We start from the raw sequence: 23,918 nt of genomic DNA on the forward strand, positions 1-23,918 counted from the left end.
TTGCCAGCATTCAGATTAACCTACGATGAATACAGAACGAGTTCATTAGCATAATCGCTTGAGTGTCTGATGATTTCATTTTTATTATCACGTTCCCTTATAATCCATAGCTCTGTCGCCCCTTCGTGCTTTCAGACCAGTCTTTCATGTTCCTTTGCCCTCCCCATTCAGTCACGAAGGAGTGTAATTGCATTATCAAAGTATTATACCGACGTTGTGGGAATATATTTTTAGCCCTTGGCTTTCTGGAATGATGTAAGGTGAATGGGCAGAAATCTAAACATGCAATGACAAATTAAGACTCTGAGCAATGTTTGAGTTGGCTTACCTTGGTTTCATCATGTCCAGAGTGATTAAAGCATCTCTCAGACCTCGCTTTAATAGCCATAAATCATAATTCTCATATTTACACGGTGGCATGCTATTTTTCTTGGTCCAGGTCAACACTCAACCCTCTTAAAACTTTTAATAATACAAAACAGCCTTTCATTTAGTTATCGAAAGCAATTGGCACAAGGAAATGGTTGTAATTATGACCATAAGGAGCTCAAGTGGGCCTAGAGGTGACTCGGCATATACAGTAATGGGGGGAAAAGGGCGCTTTTTTTGCATAGTACTGCGCTTGTTTCTCAAGTGTCAGCAGGTGTAGACTGGAGACTGGAGAGGAGCAGAAGAAAAGAAAAATGTCAAGCAGGGCTGTGCTAGCACTGCATGATAATAGAAAAGGAGGAGAAAAAGAAAGTGAATGAAGCGTTTCATCTCCAACTCATAGTTAGAGGCAGGCAGGTCCAGGCAGAGGAAGGGTGAGTCAAAGTCAGGAGCGGAAGAGCGGTAAAGAGGAAAGCTTTTTATCATCCCTGACTCTTAAGAAGATCTCCCAAATGAGAGAGGGCGTGCATGCTAATGTCAAAGCCGCGGTGATAACTAGCCGCCTGGTTTTGCAGGGTGAGGGTTAAGCTGGGATTTGCAGGGCTGAGGGAATACATGTTTGATATGTGAGCGAGAGAGAGAGCTGAGGTGCCTTTGCCAGAGCCATACGTGAGGGATTATTTTATATGGTTTATCTGTGTCTTCGTGGCTCGAAGAGAGGAATTTTGCCGCTCTTTATTGGGTCTGTGTAGTTCCTGAGACTCTGAGGTGAACATTCAGCTGGAGGATCAAAGTTATATAGACACTGCAGCACCACAAAAGCCTTCATTTACTATGCGTTAACACTGACTGGCACGCAGCCACACATTCTTGCTCCCACAAACTTCACATCCCAACCTTTGGCTCCACTCGTCAGCTTTTACAAATCTGCAGAGACCGGATCTCAGCTGGGTTGTGAAAATCATAAAAACATGATCTCGTGCATCTGCTCCACACTTCTTCTTTTTTTAATTTGATTTTTTCCCTGCATTTCAGCAAACAGCCAGAACAATGCAGCCTTTGCATTACTGCCTGCAGAGGCTGCGACGCGCACCTATCACATAGTTGTCCTTCCCTGTAGCTATTGTTTGCAGTTACTCATACCTGAGCACCCTGTTTTTCCTACCGCATGCATAACACCAGGCAGTGCGGTCCTCTGGTTCTCCCCTATCTGTGCTTCCTCATCTCCCCATTATGTTGTGTAGTTCTGCCAGCCTCTCCTTCTCTCCCTTATCACCTGCAGTGAAAATCTAGCGGGCTAATCCCAGTGCCTGTGGGATTCCCCTCTCTATAATGATGTATATCTGAGGGATAGCATCAGAGCAGACTCCTATCAGCCCACACACTCTTAATCCCATCAGTCTTTGGTGTCCAAACCCAGGAGAGGGAGCATTTTGGATGTTGTGCTCCCGGCCTCTTGCCAGAGATGCGGTGCAGAACATCAGGAATGATATGTTGTGTTCAGGGATCATGCTGGAGATCATGTTCATTTATTGTGTGTCAGATTGTTGAAACCTTGTGGTGTGTCTCCCAGCATTGCAGTGGTACATATTGTAGGTGTGCTAGCGTGTATTGAATGCTAGCCCTGAGAGATTGTGCCAGTCTATCTGGCAATTACAAAGATTTAATTTGTACTGTTTTGCAGTCTGTTCATGGTGGAAATAGATAAATAAAAAATGTCCTTAATATTTTAATATGCTGACCAAAAACATGAAACAGATGCACATTTGGTGCATCAATAATATGAATTTATGAGAGCGAGAGAGGGGAGTTTTCCTTCATTCTGCTACCTTCACTTGCCCTTGTATATCTGTACATACAAGAATGTATATCCAGCTTCGATTTTCTTACTTCATGGTCAGATTTACTACCTACTGGCACATAAAAGAATGGCCGACTGGTCAGCTCATTCGTGTTTTTACAAACAAAAATTTTATGAAGGCTCTTAATATGACATAACCACCCTTACAACCTCTCAGTAACCCATAAATCTTGCAGTCTTCACAAATACAATGTCAGAGAATCTATATCCTCTTGTCACTCATGTTCATATGCCTTGTATGACATCCAGGCAGTGTAATCTATTTTCCTCAAATTCTCAATTCATAGTTCATAGTATGATAGAGTTCTGAAGGAAAATTACTTTTTTCTTTTTGGGGTGGGGGTGGGGGGATATCTATTATTTAACTGTCAGCACGGATGAATATTGTGCTCTTTCAGCCTCACGGAGAAGGTACAGAGAGCTGTATTGTTGTGCAGCATTGCTCCATTTGCTCCTTGTCATGACTTGTAAAAGAAATGGAGACTGTTTCAACTGGTCAGGCTAATATCTGGAAGAGTCTGTGTTAAGTCCTTAGAGAAGATTTTAATGTTGCGTCCACTCTGACACTTTAATCTCTGTGGTACATTTCACAGCACAAGAGATGTCTTCACTTTAAGAGCGCCTAATACTTCCTGACCTTGCCACTGTCCCGTTGTCCCCGCACAGTTTTAATGCCTCTCGCCGTCATTATCAACTTCTGATTGGTACAGTCGGTGACAGTATCAGAGTTTCACTATAATTGACAGGATTTGGTCTCACAGGTTTGGAGGGCTTGTCTGCACTGTAGAAACAACTGAACTGTGAAACGGAGCCAGTGAATTACCTCTGGAAGCATGATGGGGAGTCGGTGCGCCATGAGATGTTCGGTGAAGGTCAAACAGAAAATTGTGCATTGCCAGAATTATCAAAGACGTGTTGAGGAGACTTGATTCACAATGCACGGTGGGAGTTTACCAGTCTAAGAAAATGTAGAGTAAAAGTGGCTCACCTGCACATAATTGCTTGATAAAAGTCCTTTTTTTATAATATATGAAAGCCTTGTTTTAGCACAGTAAGCTCATTGTGACTTTCCAAGCATAAAAGACAAACGCTGAGTGGGATGTGAAGTTAAATCAGTCTCAGGGAAGAAAGTGAGACCGAAATTAATTTGAGATTCAGATTTTCAGATTGCAGGTCCCTTAGTAATTATTGCTATAAAACAACATGCATAGATGGCGCACAAGATAAGGACAGTGTGCTTAACTCATCTTTATTCTAATCAGCTGATGAATCAAAACGGTTAATAATTAAATTAGTTTCATTCCACTGCTTCTCACTGAAATATCAAATTGGAGTAGATCAAAGTGTGGTTTGATGAAAGTGACATTTAATGTCTTTACCATGAAGGATTTAATAGGATGTCACCTCACAGTCCAGCAGTTTCACTATCTTAATCATAGGATTCTTCTTCCTTTGAACACCTTGACCTTGATCGCTTATCGGCACAGACGAACACTGTGAGGCCTTTTGAACGTTAGATATTCACTTTGCTTTGATTAATGCACTTTACTGTAGTCACTTGTGCAGTGTGTGAGCTAGTTTCGTACTAAAATCCAGGAAAAGGAGGGTAGGAAGACCGCGACAGAGGCACCACTGGGTGACTGGCCTTCGATGCTGTTGACGAAGCCCTCTGAAAGATCTGCCGCAGCCCTCCTTGGATCCTAATTGTCAGCACTGGTAAGCTGTTGGCAGTAATCGCAACTGGAATGTGAGTTGTTGGGACAGCAGTGTGATTACTTCAGGCCTCTGTGCTTATTTCAGAAACCTGAGCTTATGCTCGCTTAAAGTAGGGATTTGTAACTTCTATCAGCCACCAAACACTATTTGTGTGCAGCAGACAGAGTGGTGCAAATGACCAGAAAAGGCCATTCAGGCATAGTTTATTACCTGAAAAGGTTCATTTCATTTAGTTTAATCTTTAGGTGGAAAAAAAAAGAACCTGCCCTGTCTCTGAAAAGAGAAATAAACAAATGACGTGTCTGCAAAGTCATCCAGATATCTTTTTTTTTTTTTCACTTCCCACTAACCAGATGGCAGTCAGATTTCAGACACAGGGTTCTGGAAGACAATCAAGGAACAAGATTGCTTTTTTAGGAAGGAGGATTGGTTTAACTAGATGTCAAATTAAAGGCCCTACACACACACATATACACACAAACAAGTGTCTGTTTTGACTGTGTGTCAGTTCCTGTGTGTCCAAGTGCGTCCCTGTTTTTAGGTGTTGGCGCTAGCTGTGAGGCGGTGAGGTCATGTACAGAAATCTGTCTCAGAGCACCCCTGATGGAATACCGCACTGCTTTTAAGGTCAACTGCACAAACTCTGCCACGCAGGTTGATACAGGGACTCATGAATGTTTGATTGGTCTATTATCCAAAGCCAGGCGAGGACATTCATCCCCCCGTTTCTAGAATTCAAATATTCCTTTGAGTCTGACATTTCTCCTACACTCTGAGGCAACCCCGCGGTTTCACTCTCTCTCGGCGCACCGAGCTTCATCTGCAATGCTGTCATCTCGCTGTCGGACAATTCTACAGAATGCGTTGTTTTTAAAGGCCGGCGCCAGCGCGAGCACTGTATGGTTTTAGGTGGGCGGAAGTGGGGAATTGATATTCAGTCATTTCGACATTCCTCTTCATCCTCTGCAGAGAGGATAAGAATCTGGTCATCTGTCTTTGTGTCTCACCTGTGTCAGCTTAGGGTAGCAGGGGTAGCAAATGTGAGTACCTGGTACTTAGAGACAACAAGAACAAAGCAGGAACATTACTTTAATCTGCAGCTGCTGTTAATTCCTACCTCTGCCATCATCCACGAGGCAGAGCTTTGTGTATCTCAGCTTTCCCTTATGAACAATCCATCACTGTTACCGTTTCTCTCCAGAGTGCGCTTGCTGCTTTCCTTTCTCATCTGCTCGCTGCTAGGCTTTCCTTCCAAAAGAAGACAGTCACTGCAACACACTGTATTCCACAACAGACATGCCTGCATCTCACCACTCCACTCGCCGCAGTAAAGTACATGCGAGGGAATGCTGTCTTCCATTTTTTTATGGATCTCTTAATAGGCTTTCAGCAGCACATCCAGAACCTATAATTGACACCTGCTTTCAGTCATTGTCTGCCATTAGATAGGAAAATGACTTGACCTGTAATGAACTGCAAAACTAATGACATCTGTGCGAGATTAGTCAACTTGAAAGCAAACTGTTGTACATGAAGTCCCATCAAGCGTGATATTAAAATGTCCACTTTTACATCTTTCCGCCCGAGCTCTGTAAAAGCCCAGACTGTTGGGCCCAACATGATGGAAACCTGAAGCTAATGACTCAAGCAGACGTCTGTGGGCATTAGACAACTTCATTTATGAAATAGTCAACCTCCCGTGTAGCGATACATTCACATTACCCTGCCTCACTTGAGAGACGGACTACTGTCACAGCCACTGAGCAATGCTGATGTTCCTTCCTACCTGCATTCATCTTACTCTCGGGAGGTAATGGTCTTCTCAGGTCATTTGCGCATTAGGGTCTCACTCATTCATCTCACCCACCTGCGAACGTGTGAATTGCCGGTCCTCTGCAGCACACGGAGAGATGTTTAGATGACAAGGAAAACATACGTGCCCTGAATCATTCATTTTAAATCCCAGTGCTGCTGGTGGCCTAGCATGTCAGCACAGAGCTGCATGTGAATATGCTGATTATGCTCATACGAATGAATTTGCAGATTTTTGCCTGGATCTGTTAATTGCCTTGGAGACATCAGGATTTTCTATTTGATAAAGTAATAATCTTCAAAAGTAATCAGATGTACATGTGGCTACAGGATGTCACTTTGTTTGCAGCTAAATGTTTAAATTGGATTGAATTGTTTTTATTGTCCCAGGGGGGACTATCTGGATTGCAAAAGGTAGTCTATGCAACCCACACATGTCATAAATGAATGAGAAAAAAAAAAACCATAAATACATATATAATATACTACATTGCAGTGAGCTGGTAAAGCACTAGAAAAATTTTTATTTACATAAACATTTAAAATCCATCGTCCATACAAAAATCCATATTGAAATGTGTATATAGTAGCAGGGGCTTGTTTAACCAACCAGCAAACACAAAAATGATCTGACGTGTCACATTTGGCCTTTTTTGAGAAGGAATACCTCCATCTTTTCCAGCCTTTCCTCCTGAGTAGGGGAGACTGGGGATAGTTGTAACATTTTTGACATTTCTGTCTGTAAATTGGAGCTCTTTTAAGGTAGTGGATTGAAAATTTAATGCAAAATATTTACATGTCCCTGCTATTAAATAATGCAGCTATTTTCTCTGCAGCACAATTACCCATTGCATGGTATGGTCTCAAACACAAAGAGTGAAATGTTACAATTAACCCCATAGTCTGGGTTAGTTGTAACATATCCTGGGGTGAAATGTAACACAATGAAATAAGGGTACTTACAAAACATTAACATGTAATCTTTTTTATTCAACACATGAATGCACATAGAGCCATTTATGTAGCTATGTGTGTGTGTGTGACAGAATGCAGAACTCTAGCTATTGAACATATTCCAACCCCCCAAAAAAGACAGATGATGGAATTTTCTGGAACTAAATATTAATTTTGGTTGGTCTTCCTTGAGTTTGGCCTCATTGGCTCAGTGGGCATTATAACCTACAACTCTTGCACCAACTTTTGAACATAACAATGAAGCTGAAAAAATGTAGTTGTGCACCAGCATCGCAATTCCATTACTTTTTATCATGGCTTACCTTGGTGTGGTTTGCAAAGTGCTTCAGAAAGATGAGGAAATCTGTTTCTTGCACCCATCCTGATTTATTTCCACTACCAATACTTCCTACTGGCCCATCTCTGACACAGTGGTCTGCATAATGTATGCGTGGGAACACAAACAGTGGAGGAATTGTGTTGCCAATGGCATTAACCGCATATACAAAGGTGACCAGTGAACCTCTCTCTGCTGATGTCGTTGCCCCAACTTGTTTAATATAAGTTAAAGTAATAGTGTGGTAAGGTGTAACATCTGCATTATTGTTACAACTAACCCAGACTGTTGCTGTTACAACTGACCCAGACTCCTATAGCCATGAACTAGCTAACAATACAGCCAACGGCTAAAACATTAGCACTAAAGACCTACACAGAATATATCCCCATAGACATACAAATAACATAATTTAAGTTTGATGAGTTTAACTGCAAAGCAGATAATGCTATTAGAAATTGAAATAAAGTAGAAAAACTTACTTTTTGGCATACAAATTACTTTTTTTCGTGTTAAATTGTCTGTGTTTGACAAAATGTGCTGATTTTTCACATGTGATAGCAGAACTGAATTGGGCATGCACAGGATGAATCACATCATTTGAAACTTAGCCCTGATTGGAGAAATTGGAAGTGTTACAACTGACCCACGTTACAACTATCCCCGGTCTCCCCTACTAGGGCCAGGCGTTATAGCCTCAACATTATATCACAATATTTGAAGAAACTTTACAATAGCACTGAGGACACATTTTCATTGATGACACATTACCTAGTTTGAAGTGTGAATCTATTGTAAGTCAAATGTAAATGTAGCATTTTCCCTGGAAATTTCAAGTATAAAAACTTCTCAGTAGCTGCACAATACGGTTGCCCAATCAAACTGAAAGATGTTTCCTACCTGGGATGTTGTATCTTAGATCCAGCTTTTTAACCACCCTGTTTTTCCACCTGTAATCGCATCAGTAATTTCCATCCACCGTTTGCTCTTCCCGTCACATGGAGTGAAACTAGCAAGTCCTCTCCCGATGCTCGGCGGAGTCATTTGTTTACATGTGAGTTGCACATCACCAGCTGCTAGCATCTCCTCCTTGTAGCCTGGTTGTAATAGACGGTGTGTTTGTGCCTCATGAGGTGAACTGAATTTGTCATTTCCACATTTAGTGGAGACAGTTTTCTTGCGTGTTTTACAAAGCACCGTGCTTTGTTAGAGGTTGTTCAAGTAGCTCCCATTTTAGGCTTCAGGCAACAGGTGGTAATATAACCTTAACCGTAAAGAAATGTTGGCCAATTAAAAGTCCACAAACAATAAAGCGGGATTTATACTTTCCGTGTTCGTGATTTCTGCTTGGGCCCCTGTAACATCATCGAACATACGAGGTTCTGCTATTTTTGTGACAGCGCAGATAATTTACATAACAGTGCACCAACTACGCATGCGCCCAGACAGTGGACTTTAAAGAAGTATAATAAGAACTACAACTCGGCCGTCCAGCTATCCGTGTCCGTGTCCACAATCGAGCATAACCCAGGCTTAACACGGAGCACAGTCCAACATCAAAAAAGGAAATAAAGCTGCACACCTTTAACATTGTGAGACAAAATCCACGTTTTCTTCGACCACATGTTAAAAATAGAAACTAAGGTTTTTAAAACTTCACTTTGGCAGTTTTTCAAAAGCTCAGTTTTCAGCGTGAACATATTAGCCTCCGGTTCTCTGATGCTAACATGGGTCTCTTGCTTTCAGACATGCCTGGATTATGCGATATAATTTTATAACAGTATTATGAATGACCTGAATCACCTTTGTTGCACATGTTGGCATTAAATCAAATTTTGTCATCGAAATAGGAACATATAATGGCCTAGTATCTCCAAAGCTATGACTTTAATAAAAACAGCTGAAAAGACAGCGAAGTTTCAGGGAAAGTCAAGAAGTGTCTCTCTTCTTTAGTTTGGTTGTAGTGCTTGGTAAGTGGTGCTGAAGGTGTCTGCTAAAGTAAAGAAAACGAGGTGATGAAGACAGTTTGATTTCAGGTTTGCCTTGAACAGAGACGGATTTGGCTTTCTAGCAGAAGACAGGCATGTTAATTTGATGGGACTGAGGATGAGTCAGTCCAACCTGACAGAAGCGCAGCCTTTAATCTGTTGAATGCAGCCTGTTCACCACTGAAAAATGACATGCTTTATTTGTGCTCAGGTATACCATGAAACATTCCACATCAGTGTCATGCATGATTGCCAAAAAAGCTCTTTTCTCCTTGTGTTGAATTTTTGGGTTCCCTTTGTGTCTCCATATTCCATTTTAATGTGGGAATAAGAACAAAACACACCGGTGGCTGTCGCCGAGGACCACAGACTTAATCGATCTCTCCGGGGTTCGGCATCACACTGCTCCCTTCCCCTTTTTGCTTTTACTCAACATGATACTACTCGCTGTATCTTTCACAAGCTGTTTGGCTAACAGAGGTCACAGAGGATATGTAGCGCATTTGGTCACGACGTGAAAGCATTAGCCGATGCCAGCAGGTGTGTAATTATATATGAAACAGTGTTTTAAAAGAGGAACATCGCAATGGCGTGTAGAAACTAGGCCGGGGAGAGGTGACATCAGAGGGAGTCCTATTTATTCTTCGCCCACTTCAAATGTGTGACTTTTTATTTGAAGTTGTGAAATATCCCAAGGTCACCGTAACTATCTTCAAGACTATTAAAAATACCATTAGGCACACGCAACAACTTGACATGCTAAACAAACCTCCTGAGTGGAAGATTTTCCCTGTTTGTGTTCCTACCCAGTCTGCTCACTCTTATCTGTTTTGTGTGTGTTTCAGGTACGGTGACATGGTGCCAAAAACAATCGTAGGGAAGGTGTTTGGGTCCATATGCTCTCTGAGTGGGGTGCTGGTCATTGCCTTGCCTGTCCCTGTCATAGTGTCAAACTTCAGCCGTATCTACCACCAAAGCCAGCGGGCAGAGAAACGACGAGCACAGAGGGTATTGGCTCCCCGCCTTCCCCCTTCCTTTGCCACTGTCTTCCTTTTTCCCCCTATCTGTCTTTATTTTGCTTCTATCTGCCCTCTTTTTTCTCCCCCTCTTCTCTGTCCCTGTCTTATCCGCATGTAACAGAATGACAGGGCAAACACTATCTTCCAGAATATTAATCTTTTATTGTGCTTCTGCGTATTGTGTGTGTATTGAGCGTATGTGTGTATTGACTTGCTTAAGTATATTTCGGGGTGGGGGGGAAAGAGGGAAATAAGAGAGCGAATGACAATGACTGAACAAATGATCTTCAGAGTATTGTGTCAGCAGCTTTTTCGATAGCAATATGTGCATTTCTTTCTAAAAGTGTTTGCTAAGGCAGAACTTCCTAATCGTAGATTTAGGCATAACCTTTCTCCACTAAATACTGCGGCTGCCGGGGCGGGTGGAGAGGGCGGGGTGGGGAGGAGGGGTGGTGGAGGAAGACGTAGCCAATTAGTGTGACGGACAAACTGTCAGAGGCTAAAACAGAGGTCTGTTTGTTCAAACAGAAAACTCGCCTTGCTAGAATCCGTGCTACGAAGATTCGAGGCACTAATGCCTATATGCGCTACAAACAAAATGGGCTCCTGATCGACTCACTGGAGGAGGTAAACCGGATTGGGGGCCAAGCAGCGGCTTGGGGGTGGGGGTGGGGCTGACTGACCGGGGCCTCGCTGATGCTTGCATGTCACTCTGCTCAGGGGTGTGGGTAGGGTGGTCGGGGTGGGGGGGCATGCCACCACACACCACACACACACACGGGGAAGCTTTTCATGCTGTAACACAGGGGCTGCTGTCATTCCAGTGCTTCAGTGTGATCATCCTCTCTTACATCAACCCTCTCAGCTGCAGCATTGACATTCCTTGTCAACACTCTCTCTCTCTGTCCATGCAGCAGGAGGGCCAGGCAGGCATACTTGCCTTCTGGTGGAGCCTCAGTCATTACACTCACACTTACTCATTGACCAAGCTCTGCATGTCTGTCCAACAGGGTTTGGAGGGGAAGGAGGGAAACAAAGGCTTACTGGACAGTATGTCACCTGTGGAGGCTGTCCGCTCAGCCCACATCTCCTCTAAACTCTGTTTTTTTTTGTTGCTGTTTGTTTTGGGGAGGTTTTTTGAGAGGGGGGGTTGTTTTTTTTTTTGATCTGCTGTGTGTTTTGTGCGTATTTTCTAGAGCATCCCAGGTTGTAGTGCAGACTAATACAGCATACCGTCCATCCCAGAGCCGCGCAGAGCTTCATAAAGTGTGTCTCATATGTGTGGTGACATTATGGTGCAGAATGCTGTTGCTGTGTTTGGTACGCTGTGTTTGATCTGTGTCTAGGTGTGCCACTGCTGCCGCATTGAAAGCGATTTCACCTCGAATTGGACTTTTCCTGCTTTTTATCATCAAATTTGTGAAAGAATAAGAAAACCAGTGTTCTCAGTGTAAACACGCTGCGATTACTCGCAGTTTCTGTGCACCCACCCCTAAAACGTCACCGTGTCACTAGGTTCAGTGGACTGGCTGCCGCGCTACAGATCAGCATTTCAACTCTCGGTGCTTTTGCGTCCTCGCCACTACATCGCCGAGCTACTTGCTGTTGACTGTCTTCTAGCAGAATGTAACCCTGCTCATCTACACTGCTGTGGTTTTCTCTTTGTTTTGTTTTGTTTTTCTCTTTTAACTCTGTCAAGGCTTCCAAGGAGGCAGGACAAGCCCTGGTGGGGAAGGCCCCCAGCCCTCCTTTTGAGAGCCAGCATCATCATCTGCTGCACTGCCTGGAAAAGACCACGGTAAAAAAACAAAAAAAAATCTTAGAAGACCTTAAAGCCATGTCGATTGGAAGATGAAAGCTTTGATATTTTTCATTTTTTACTATCTTGGTAACAGACTTCACACGGTTTAAAATAGCTCTCTGTGGGGGAAAAAAAAAGCTCCTTTCATTGCATTACTCCTACAGTCTGCGCTGTATCATCAGTAGTTCCAACCTGTTACAGTGAGTTGCAAATAGAAACAAAGTGACTTTTTTTCATCTATGCTCAAACTGTACAATCTATTTCCTGTTCAGCATAAGTTAAAAATAGCTTTAAATGGGGCTGGGAAATGTTGAGTCCCCGAGCCAGCGACATGCTAAAGATAACGTGGCTCTGCGATCCACAAAGATTATTTCATCTAAACAAACCGGCGTACTTCATTTTACTGTATCAATAATTTAGAGATGCAGGGGCCTCTTTTATTCTTTGCTCTGACATGAGTTTTACACTCGTGCAGATCTAAACTCTGCAAACAGACGTATGCAGGGAGCGAATCAGTGTTTCTTGTCATGAGATGATCCCTCTCCTAGTAACCGGCTTGCCTCTCATCTGGGAAAGGCTCCAAAAAATGGTTTCACACTATTCCCGTGGCGATGAAAAGGTTTACATCAGGTCTTTTACAGTGTGCATTATAGATAACAGACAGAGAGCAGACCAAGAGTGACAGAGGCGAGTTATAAGATTCAAGGCACGGCATCAGATCTTGCACAGCCTCTCTCTGCCACCTGCTGGCGGGGCCCGAAACGCACTTGAAGCCTGACCTTCAAGTTCTGCTCGTTTTTCACAGCGATAACAGTTGTGAATGTTCTCACAGATGGCCCTTAATATGGACATCTGGGCCAATATATTTCTATTCCCTTGATGATTCATTTTCCAATTATTAAACAATTTTGCAGTGGATTCTGTTCAGTCTGTTTAGGCTTTACTGTGAAACATCTTTACTCATCATTGAGCAGAGCCAATCATTGATGTAATAGAGTGATTCATAAGCAACGCTGAATCCAATTTTTTTTTTCCTTCTCCAGAATCATGAGTTTGTGGACGAGCAGACCTTTCAGGCAAACTGCATGGAGGTCTCCGTAATGAACAAGTCCGGCTCCCGGGCCTCCTCCGTGTCCTCGTCTCCGCACGGCCTCGGCTCATGCTGCTCTCGACGCCACAGAAAGAAGAGCAGCTTCAGCCTGCCCAGCACAAATAACCAGGAGCTCAGCACCATACAGATAAGAGAGAGGCCAGTGGCTAACAGGTATGTAGTCTCTCTGACTTCACACTGCTTTTGGGGATGCTGAGAAATTAAATAAATGACTTGAGTGTTTTTTGATTTGATCAGTACGTCTACAAGTGATGTTACCTCTGCCCTCCTCAATAAATGTGGAGATATGCAGCAAAAGCAAAGAGCAACAAGTGAACAAGCAGCTACAAGCACAAGGAAAGATGAAAAAGATCGACAGTACAGCTGGCATATACAGTATGTAGGTTGTATTGACATAAACGCACTAACGTGCTGTAGTTAATGGTGTTATCCCGGCACAGTGTTCCTGTTATCTCGGAATAATCCTCACTGTTTTTCACTGGAACTGCTTTCTACCTAATTGCTCTCATGAAAACTGTTGACAGCACATTCAGTGGATTATGCAGAGTAACAGGTTTTTTTTTCTCCCCCTGTGAGTACCACAAATTAAATACCCTTCCTCTTCATTATAGCGGGTGGCAGCAGATTCCCCTGAGCAAACCCATTCCCATAGGCAAGTACAATATAAATGATCTGCAGTTCTTGTTACTTCAAAAGGTCAAAAAAAAAGAATCCGCGATTCCAAACTGGGTGGAGTAGTTTGGTGCTATTGCTCTGAAAACGTCTACCGTGTGTGGAACATAATTTCAGTATTTACAATAAAGGACTGTTCTCGGACAGTAAATTAAAAATGTAGGGTTTTTACAGCATATGCATCACAGGATGAACCACTTCATAAAGAGGGGGTATATTTGTGTGTGTATACAATCCTCACTCATGTATACATTGTACAAGAACATATTAAATAACAGGTTTGTGCCGTGTACATTTGCAAGCTCAGACCTTTCAGCCTCTTTTAATCCCGTGTTTTCTTTCACAGTCGCGCCAGCCTGAACGCTAAACTCGACGAGACCGTGCCCTTGAAATGTGATGAACCTTACATCACTCCCTCCATGGTCAGCTTATCTGCCCCGGTGGTGACTTCATCAGACGGGGACGGCTCCACCACCACAGCATACTCTCAGAGCAACATTGTCCGAGTATCTGCCTTGTAGATGTCACGCCTATCTGATCGGCTAACTGGTCTCAAGAAGCACCAGATGCTGAGGAGAGGGACCACCGAGCATCAACCTGCCATAATCTAAGAAGGATTATAAGATTAACAGAGGTCGAGGGTTTTTTTGAAGTTGTTATCTCATCTGATGTCAAACTCTGCATGGTATTAAAATGATGTGGACAGCTGCCTTGGAAGTGAACCAGCAGATGTTGCTCCATCAAGCACAGCAAGAGCAAGGAAGAGGGTGAGGAACGCGTGGTCATCGTCGTTGCCTAAAAATACTGAGGAAAAAAGAAAAACAACTTTATTTTTGATTATGTAATGTAGTCATATTTGTTGTCTATGATTTAAGGAGGAAATGCGGATGTTTAAAGGTCATTCTCGATGGCCTCTGATGACAAAGCACACATATTCATTGCCTGAAGGCGATCTTTGTGAATATTAAATCAGTCTCCTTTACACATCGCGGGACATTCGTTTCACTCACTGCTTGTTTCATCGATTGTTTTGAACCCCCCCCCCCCCAACCCCCTTCAATGAAATGTTTTCTAACGCTCCCCTCACTGTTGTAAATTCCGAAAACCGTACATCCACTGGAATGGATAACTGTTGTGAATATTCATTAACTGACTCATTAACTAGTTGAAAAACGTCGCTTGATGACGAGTAAAATATACTACGCATCCTGACCATGTTTGTGAAATGTGCAAAGTGAAAGTCAAATGACGAATTCTGTGTTAGCTTACATATTTGACATCCTGATATGGATCTGTGTGACAGCCGCTGTCGTTAGTTAACAATTGATACTGAGAACTATACAGGGTATATATTAGTTAGGTCACAAGGTAGAAACATAAGTGAATGTTCTCGGCGGCACTTAACTAATACTAACCCTAATGTGGACACGTGGTATTTGGACTGAAAACTATATGAGAGAGTGTTGAGCATCAAATCCAATGACTTACCAATTCTTATGATATTCAAAAGCAAGCCTCGGTGGAGTTTACTGTGTCAAAGGGCCATTTTGTACACTTTTCATGTTGTAAATATCTCAGTTAGGACTTTCTCGACCGCATTTGAAGCTGGCTCCTCTCTTATTTCTAGATTTAGTTGACACTTGTTGGCATTCTCTTTCTGTCTGTTAACTGGTTGAATTAAGGATTTGCATGCTCTCATTGCCGAATTCTGTTTTATTAAAGTATGTCTCTTCTTGTTGGTTTGTCAGTAAAAACAAGATTGGTGGGAAGGAAACAAGTGAGCCTGGTATGTCATGATGTAAATTCTGCTTTTAATGAAACACAAGTCTTGTCACGGACCACATATGTAAGCGGCAAGGGAAAAGGGGACAAATGATCACACACATTGTGCATTTGGTGCAGTGGATAGAATAAATACTGTAGCTCTATGGAAACATCCATTAAATGACCCATGTCTTTTCTTTTATTAAAAGAAAGAAAGAAAATAATTAGGTAGATCTCGTAATGTTTTTTTCACGACCACTCAAAGAGCATCTTTTATAACAGGATGGCATAATAATTAGGTGCTGCTGGAGGACATGTGAAGACCTGACTGGCCCAGCGGTGGGTCGCGGCTGCAGGGTCTCTGGAGGCAGACGTGCAGGCCTCGGTGATTGTTTGACAGAGAGCGCAGCACCGACCCCCCCTGCAGAGCTGATTGCGTTAGTCCAGGCAGCTTCTCACAGCATGCACTGCCTCTGCTCTGCAGTGTTTAGTAACTGCTGAGAAGTCAGCCTGCATAAAATCTAAGATAACGCAGCGGCATATAAAATAATAAGCTTCTTATACCCAAATAAAAAAGAAAAATCCCACTTTGACAACTGGGATTTAATTTAGTTAATATTTGGACAATGACTAGACAAATGTTATTAAATTCTATATTCACTTGCACAGCGAATATGAATACAGTCATTCGGTCTAGAGCCACTTAAAAGAAGTGAATAGGGGTGAAAAGTCTATCTTTTCTTATGAAATATGGACTTCATCCTGTTTTTCAGCCGATAAAATTCTGAAGAAAACTGAGGGTTTACTGCAGCGTATATGATTGGGTCACTTAGTGACGTGATGCAGGCAACAGACACTGACAGGACCTCCATGTCTTCAATGATAATTATCTGAAAAACAATAGACAATTTTAAGAATTAAGAGATCTTTAGATTAACTTTGTATAACACAACAGAGATTTTCATGTGAATCCCATTTCATTTATATAGCACTAAATCACAGCAACAGTCCCCCCCCCCCCCCATGTGCTTTATATTGTAAGGTAACGACCCTGCAATAATAGAGAGAAATCCCCAACAATCAAATGACCCCCATGAGTAACCACTTGGCGACAGTGGGAAGGAAAAACTCTCAGTTAGAAACCTCCTGCATAACCAGGCTCAGGGAGAGGCAGCCATCACCTGCAACCCGTGTGTGATGTAATGAATCACATATTTGATTTTAACACCCTCTTGAAAATTGAATCATCTTGACATCTTCATAAGTCTATTGCTGCTGGCACTTACCTGTGAGTTTGTGTTTTTGTGAATAAAGTAATTCACCAGGATCGTTGTGATCAGTGGTAACCAGAATAAGAGGAAGGTTAGAATTATATAGCCAGCACGTTTAGCCATTTTGCCCTCTTTCTTTTTGTTTGCTCTCTCTTTACTTGCTTTTGAAGGCATCATGCAAACAGCACCTTCTACCACTGCAGGGAGTTGCATCGCTTCTGTTTCGGGGACGTTGCTTGAGACTGGAGGTGAAGCGGTCACCTGAGCCTGTGAAGCAACAGTCAGTGTTTCTCCTTCGTTGTTGTTTAGGGCTTGGTCAGGCTCTGTCAGTAAGATAGTAGTAGACTGAGAATTTTCATTTGGTGCAGGCAATGATGGGGGCTGCAGGAAGCTGTTTTCTTTGGATTCTTCTTCAGACTTCAGTCTGTCTTTGGACTGTTCCTGTGTGTTGAAACTGACTGACGCCTGCTTTGTGTTTAAGCTCTTAACATTTGAAACAGCATCTCCATTTGACAGATTCACTTCAACCTTCATGACATGGGGGTTTGACTGCTCTGTTTTTAAAGGTTTTTTCTCAAGCACTGTAGCCTGCACTGAAAGGGGCCGAGCTTGTTTTGTTTCTGCATTGCTCATCTTCACTGTATCTTTAAATTCTTTCTTATCCTCTGAATTGATGGAGACAGATTGTGCTGATCTTTCCTTGGGTGAATTTGATTCAGCTTGTGTCTGAGCATTGCCTAAGCTCAAGGTGGGGTTTTGCTCAAATCTTCCACATTCATTTTCCACCACTGCGGCTTTTTCTTTCTCCGGCTTTTCTTCTTTTTTGTCTTTTTTAGCGAGAGGAAAAGTACCTTTGTCAAATATTTTACGACTGTGTGATCTCACCAGGGCAAATATGCGAGCGTAGAATCCAATGATGACACCAAAGCACGCTGCCCACAGTGGGAATAGCATGTAAAGCCCAAATTTGTCATAAGAGAATAACGTTTCTCTCTGTTGTCGTTGGCATTTCACGTGCAAAGGTGAGTCCCTCAAAAATATCACACAAAAAGCAGACACCAGAATAGCGAAGGTCCATGTGAGAGGAATCAGCGCCTTAATTCGCCTTTTCCTTTGACTGGCTTTGAAGGGCTGTGCAATGGCCTGGTATCTCTCTGCACTTATGCACGCCAGTGTTAACAACTGGATACAGCAGCTGAATGAAAAAGATGCCATTTGTATATCACAGATGAAATTGTCCACTTGTCTGTTTCGATACACACTCACAACAATGGTTAAGAGAACCGGGCAATCGATTACACATCTCAGAAAGTCTATAACAGCCAGATTGACCACCAGCGCGTTATTGGAAGTTTGCAGGGACTTTTGCCGATACACCGCCAGTATGACAAAAACATTTGCCGCAGCCCCCACAACAGAAGTGCTGGAGAGAATAAAGCTGTTCGCCAGCACAAATGCGATTTCAACGTATTCCTCCAAGGCTGTATTGTTCCCAGAGTCTAGTGCAGGTGTGGGCTCGCCTCTCATCTCTGGATTCAAAGAGCCAACATATTTAGTTCTTTATCATCACTCTTTCCACGCTGACCAAACGCACGTCAAGCCTGCGTCCCTTATCGCCACTGAATGAATAATATTAACTGGTAAACCTGTAGCTCAGACAATTTGCGCCAAAGAATCCGCCCTTTTCATTATCACTCGACAGCACCGGCGGGTCACCTGGGAGTCCTCAGTGTTCACATTCATTAAAAGCTCTGCAGTGTATTCACAGCAGAGACAACTGGGGGAAAACGATGGCTGTTAATTAAATAGCAATTACGTCACCATTGTCTCATTCCTGATATAACTGAAAAAAAAAAAAAAAAAAAAAAAGCCAGGCAGGGGTTCAAATCTATAATGCGGTGATGATGACGGTATGGCACTGAAATGCACAGGATACTGTACGCATATGTGGGAACTGAACAGCTGTCCGTGTCATTTAATACAGTGCACCACAAAGGTTAAAAGCTTTGCATTAAGCATGCCAGATGGATGACTTGGGAGTTCTTGAATTGGCTCAGGATATAAAGCGAGCAATGCTGCAGGATTATTGCACGACACTGTGTAATCCTGTTTGGAGATAAAGTGTGAAATGCTCTTTGCTTCAAATATGCAAGCTATGGACTACACCAAATCTGGGATTAGATTAATATATAATGCATTTTGCTTTTGATCATCTAACATATTAGGCTGATCAAATATCTCCCAGTAACATATGGAATAAAATCAGAAGTTCTGGAAAAGAAAAAAATCAGTTATCGCACATCTGACAATATCTGGACGCCAAAGACAATGTGCAGCTTATAACGACAAGATGAAAGATCAAAAACACTTTATTTCGAAGCAGATAACCATCTGCAATATTTACAGCGCACCAAACAGGTGGGTGGGAACAATATGAGCGAGAGAGTGAAACAGATTCACACTAATATAACAAAGCTTACATACAGACAAAAAAAAAAGACCATGTAAAATGTTCTAGCAGAGCACTAAACAATTACCTGAAAGATATCATTCAGCTGTACACATTGTAATGTGATGTAATGTGACGTGTAGATTTAATTTAAAAATACTGCTACAGTTTTATAACTACAGTGCGCCAAAGGGGGAAACTAGCTCTTTCTCAGTGCTGGTGGCTGCTCCTGAAGCCCGAGACTGAGTGGCTGGATTTCATTGATTAGGACCACTGAGAAACTGATCTGCTGCTCACAGATGGAGCGGTCCAGCTGCTCAAAGCTGAAGTTTGACTTGACACATAGTAATTTTATGAGTAAAACTAATGATGGATTGTTACAGTGACTGATTTAAATTAATTATCCTGTTTGTTAGCACCAACTCAACAGTGAAAAAAAATTCTCCTCAACTGGGTGCTTTTACTCCATCGTTAATCAGCAATGCATTTTTCTCTTCGTGACTCCTCGTTGCTTCAGGAACGTGCCACGTGGGACACGATGTCCTGCCTTTGAATCAGACCCAGAGATGTTATTATGTTACCCTTCTCTGAACCGTCTAATGCCCCTTTGAACTGTCTACACAGATGAAAAAGCACAAAATAATACAAATGAAAAATTGCCAGACCACAGAGCAGGCTAACCAAGTAAAATGAAAGTCTTTTACTGCCTGACTGACTACTCATTGTTAAAACATGCACAAGGTGAGCTGTGCAGCAAGCTTGCTTAACAAGTGCACCGAAATTTCTCATGTTTTCCTAATGCGATTTTGTGGGTAGAGAAAAACTGATTTAAGCATATTATTCTTCCTTTGCTATTTCCCTAGAATAAAAAATAATAATTTTACCGAGTACATTGTGTATTCACAAAGGCGCTCGACAAAGAAATAATGCCTATATACACTGGAGCAATGTTTTTGTGCAGCAGACGTTTGGAAAGTGTGAGAGTTGGGAAAAGGCAGGACTTATTGCATAATCCAAAAACAAATAAAATTATTTGACCAAGCTGTCAGTATTGATTAGACCACGGAGCTGGCTACTGTTGACTTTAATTCAATTTTTTTTTGTTGTTGTTGCATAATGCTATCACACAGGAGGATGCTGTGCTGTATAGCTTCCATAAAAACACATCACTTGTTCCCAGAACAGTCCTCCTAATGTAAAAAGGGTCACACAGTCTACTATATGCGTGAATTAACAATTCATTACCTAACAGTTCGACAATATTAGGAAAAAAATAGGAAATGCTTGCTTATATGGGTAGAGAAAGTTCCACTGCATTTAATTTATGCAAAAAAAAAAAAAAAAAAGTCTTTCTCTGCAGTCTGGGTGTGTTTAACCATCTCAGTGTGGTTAAAAATGGAAAGAAATTGTTTTATGTAGTGTTTTTCTGTTTGTTATGTATCTCCTTTAATTCATAAGCAAAAATCATTACTGGTTTTGTTAGTAAAATGTTACAGAATAAAAGAAGAGACTACAAAATAGCCATGCAATATAATATTCTAGTCACGAAAAGAAATTTAAAACAAAAAAATAAAATAACATTTACATTGTATCGGGTTGCATTACAGCATTTTCTTATTATTATTTATGAAGTTTCCTGTTTTTTGTCCAACCTTCTGAATATCCCTGTCAGCCTCTGAGCTGATTCTGTTCTCTAACAACGCTGGATACCTCTGTGACAGACTCGAGTCTGTAGGTGTCCTGGTCTGTCTTCTTGATGAGGCACCAGTAAACGCTGACAACCATGACAGCTTTTTTTTGTCACAGAGGCAACACCTTGCTGTGTGTGTTGACGCTCCTGCCAAAGGAGGACAGCCAGCTCCCCTTGTTCACAGAGTGCATGCGGATGCTGACACTGGTGGACCCATGAGGAATGTAACGGCCGCAAGACAGCACCTCCAGAGCACAATCACGGAACTGGTAGAGAAAAAAAATAACCCAAGAACAAGAACTGTCAAGAAATATATGAGCAATAATTTCACAAACAGTGTTTCTTCAATCTTTGTTCACAATCAAGATTTTATCTCAGTTCTACAGCACCTGTGTGCTTTTACCTGTTTGTTGGAAAGGAAGTAGATGATGGGGTTGTAGACTGGACTCGTCTTGGCAAAGTACATTGGCATGGTGGCAACCAGAGGAGGAATGTGCAGCTCTGGATCTATAACTACCACCAATGACAATGCTGTGTAGGGCAGCCAGCAGGCAAAAAATGCTACTACCATGGCCAACACCATACTGATGGCATGATCATTCTCTTTCTGGCTGGAACGCCCACCTTGTAGCTCCACACTCCTGTTCAGCTAGAAGAGAGCAAAGTTGGGCCACATTAAAAGCTAATTACTTGTTTTACTATGCATGCGGTAGACTGCAAGCTAACATGGATAGATGCATGAATTTTAAATGTTGCTTAAATGGCGTAATGAATAAGCAAAAGCTATTACACACCCACCTTATTCATGGATGTCAGCAGTTTAAAGTAGCAGTAGATGATGATTGCAACTGGAATAATGAAGCAGAGGAGTGTGTAGAAAATGAGATAGCTGTAGTTGCTCCATGATCTCTCTTCCCAGGCCAGTGAGCAGGATGTCTGGACCCCCTCAGGTCCGTAGGAGCTCCAGCCAAATAATGGCGCCACAGCCCAAAACAAGCAGAAGATCCAGACAAACAGCAAGCCAAAGATGCTTCTCCGTATGCTCAGCTTTAAACCAACTTTTGGCTTGCATACCACATTGTATCGCTCATAGGCAAGAAGAGTAAGAGTGCAGAGAGACACCAAACCTAGACAAGACAACAACAACAAAAAAAACCCAACATAACTGACATTTAGACAGTTCAAGGCATACTTGGATTATCAACTCCAGTGATTTTTGAGTATGCTCGGGTGTCATGAAGAAGATATCTGATAAATCTGACACGTGAATAAACTCTATATACAAAGAAAACATTAATAAAACACATATACTCTATAAACTATCAAAGCCAAATTAAAGGAAGAAACAAAAGTCATTTATTTAAATGTTAAAAAAGATGCTCCAAAAATTTAAGATTTTCTAATGTTTCTTGGTTCCCAGGATATTTAAAAGTAGAATGGGAAGCAGAGCCTTCAGCTTTCAGGCCCCTCCCTGAGCCTGGTTCTTCTGGAGGTTTCTTCCTGTTAAAATTGAGTTTTTCCTTTCCACTGTCGCCAAATGCTTGTTCATACGGACAATTTTCTCTCTGTTATTGTAGAGTCTTTACCTTACAATATGAAGCTCCCTGGGCAACTATTGTTGTGATTTGGCACTGTATAAATAAAACTTAATTTTCTGGAAATCTAAAGCATTAGTAATTTTAATTAGTATGTCTCACTGTGACAGAATGACAACGGCAACTGTATTCATACAGCACATTTTATTATGTGTAAACTCCATGTGCTTAACAGAAGAAACAAACATATAAACCTCTGTGTGTAGGTCTGTTTGAACAAAAAAGGTTTTGAGTCTATTTTTGAATGTTGCCACAGATGTAACTGATCTCAGGTCAGCAGGCAGCTTGTTCCAAAGAGCAGGACAACAGTATCTAAAGGAAGCACCATCAGCATACTTGGATCTGATTCTAGGAACGTCAAGATCTGATATGACAGCATGAACCAATTTCTCAAAGTCAGTTTGAGATAAGAATTTTCCAACTTTTAATATACTTTTTGAGTGATAGAAAGCAGTTCTGGTTAAATGAGTAATTATCAAAACTGAGATCACTGTCCAAAATAATGCAAAGGTTCCTGACTTGCTCACTGTGTTTCAGAGACAGGGATAACAAATATGAAACTATATGTATGTATTTCTTTCTTGTCCCTGTTCAGTTGTAAAAAGTTTCAAGACATCCGGCAATCAATGCAGCTCATCAGTGTGAGAACAGAATTTAGATCATCAGAGTAAAATGATAGATACAACTTAGTGTCATTTGCATAAGAATGGTAGAATATATTGTGATTTTATGGACCAAAGACAGTAAGACAGACAGAAAGTCTGAACTCCAGAAACACACACACAGCATATAACAACTAAACTTACCAAAGTAATTGACTGAAAATCCCTGAAACACGCAGGCTGTGTGTCCAATAAAATAGGAGCCTTGGTAGTTTGTGATGGTGACCACCAGGGAGCCACAAAGGCCTATCATGAGGTCAGACACGGCGAGGCTGAGGATCAAAACGTTCATTGGCTGTAGGAGAGCCGAATTCCTCAGCATCACGGCTATGACCAGACTGTTGTTAAACACTGATAGCACCGTGTTGATGAACATGAGGAAAGAAAGGATGCTGTAGCCCACGCGAGGGAAGATTGTTGGTGGCACGGTCACCACCTCAGTTTGGATGGAAGGGAATGGAGAGCTGGAGCTCAGAGGTGTGCTGTTGGTGTCCATGGTGCCCAAACTATCCAGCCTTAATGAAGCATCTATGAGGTCAGGGACTGAACCCCCAGATACTCTCTCCTCAGCTCAGGAGCCAGTGTCATTGGTTTGATCATTTTTGATCCCTGTCAAAGCACTAGGCTTTTTTTTTCTTTCTAAGATCCCAGAGCCTGCACCTGCCTGACAGTTAAAGCCCCAGATGCAATATGGTAAATTAGTCAGTAACACGATTTGGGTGGGGGATTAATCCCAATAAACCCTCTGCTATAACTGTAATTAGAAACTTGAGTGGTTATTAACACCAGTGCAATTAGTCCTGAAAATTAAATTTTAACTATGAAACCTTTTGTTGTTTGTATAGGT

General features: G+C 42.0%; 3 protein-coding genes across 6 annotated transcripts in view; 1 reads left to right on the forward strand and 2 right to left on the reverse strand.

The window, feature by feature from the left end:
• The window catches only part of LOC100700816 (potassium voltage-gated channel subfamily D member 2), a 33,027-nt gene extending 17,447 nt beyond the window's left edge, over positions 1-15,580 (forward strand). For 2 of the 4 annotated variants that reach the window (XM_005450923.4, XM_025908959.1), the window contains 5 exons: positions 9,883-10,045; positions 10,585-10,683; positions 11,756-11,854; positions 12,901-13,121; positions 13,987-15,580. In XM_005450923.4, coding sequence (XP_005450980.1) covers positions 9,883-10,045; positions 10,585-10,683; positions 11,756-11,854; positions 12,901-13,121; positions 13,987-14,161 — 757 coding nt within the window. In that variant the 3' untranslated portion in view covers positions 14,162-15,580. Of the gene's footprint in view, positions 1-9,882; positions 10,046-10,584; positions 10,684-11,755; positions 11,855-12,900; positions 13,122-13,579; positions 13,621-13,986 lie in introns of all 4 variants that reach the window. The other 2 variants (XM_005450925.4, XM_025908960.1) reach the window with 2 other exon arrangements.
• Positions 15,581-16,083: 503 nt separating this feature from the next.
• LOC112847366 (dopamine D2-like receptor) lies at positions 16,084-18,406 on the reverse strand. The gene is made up of 2 exons (XM_025908961.1): positions 16,691-18,406; positions 16,084-16,294 (listed from the first exon to the last, which is right to left on the reverse strand). The coding sequence occupies exons 1-2, from the start codon at positions 18,200-18,202 to the stop codon at positions 16,136-16,138; spliced, it is 1,671 nt and encodes a 556-aa protein (XP_025764746.1). The 5' UTR covers positions 18,203-18,406; the 3' UTR covers positions 16,084-16,135.
• A 170-nt stretch (positions 18,407-18,576) lies between these two features.
• Positions 18,577-23,903, reverse strand: LOC102075816 (parapinopsin). Its single transcript, XM_019361725.2, has 3 exons — positions 23,216-23,903; positions 21,613-21,941; positions 18,577-21,463 (listed from the first exon to the last, which is right to left on the reverse strand). Exons 1-3 carry the CDS (start codon positions 23,565-23,567, stop codon positions 21,176-21,178), a joined length of 969 nt encoding a protein of 322 aa, XP_019217270.1. The 5' UTR covers positions 23,568-23,903; the 3' UTR covers positions 18,577-21,175.
• Between the last annotated feature and the right edge of the window lie 15 nt (positions 23,904-23,918).

This window comes from Oreochromis niloticus, linkage group LG7 (genome assembly GCF_001858045.2).
Source record: "Oreochromis niloticus isolate F11D_XX linkage group LG7, O_niloticus_UMD_NMBU, whole genome shotgun sequence".
NCBI classification, from domain to species: domain Eukaryota; kingdom Metazoa; phylum Chordata; class Actinopteri; order Cichliformes; family Cichlidae; genus Oreochromis; species Oreochromis niloticus.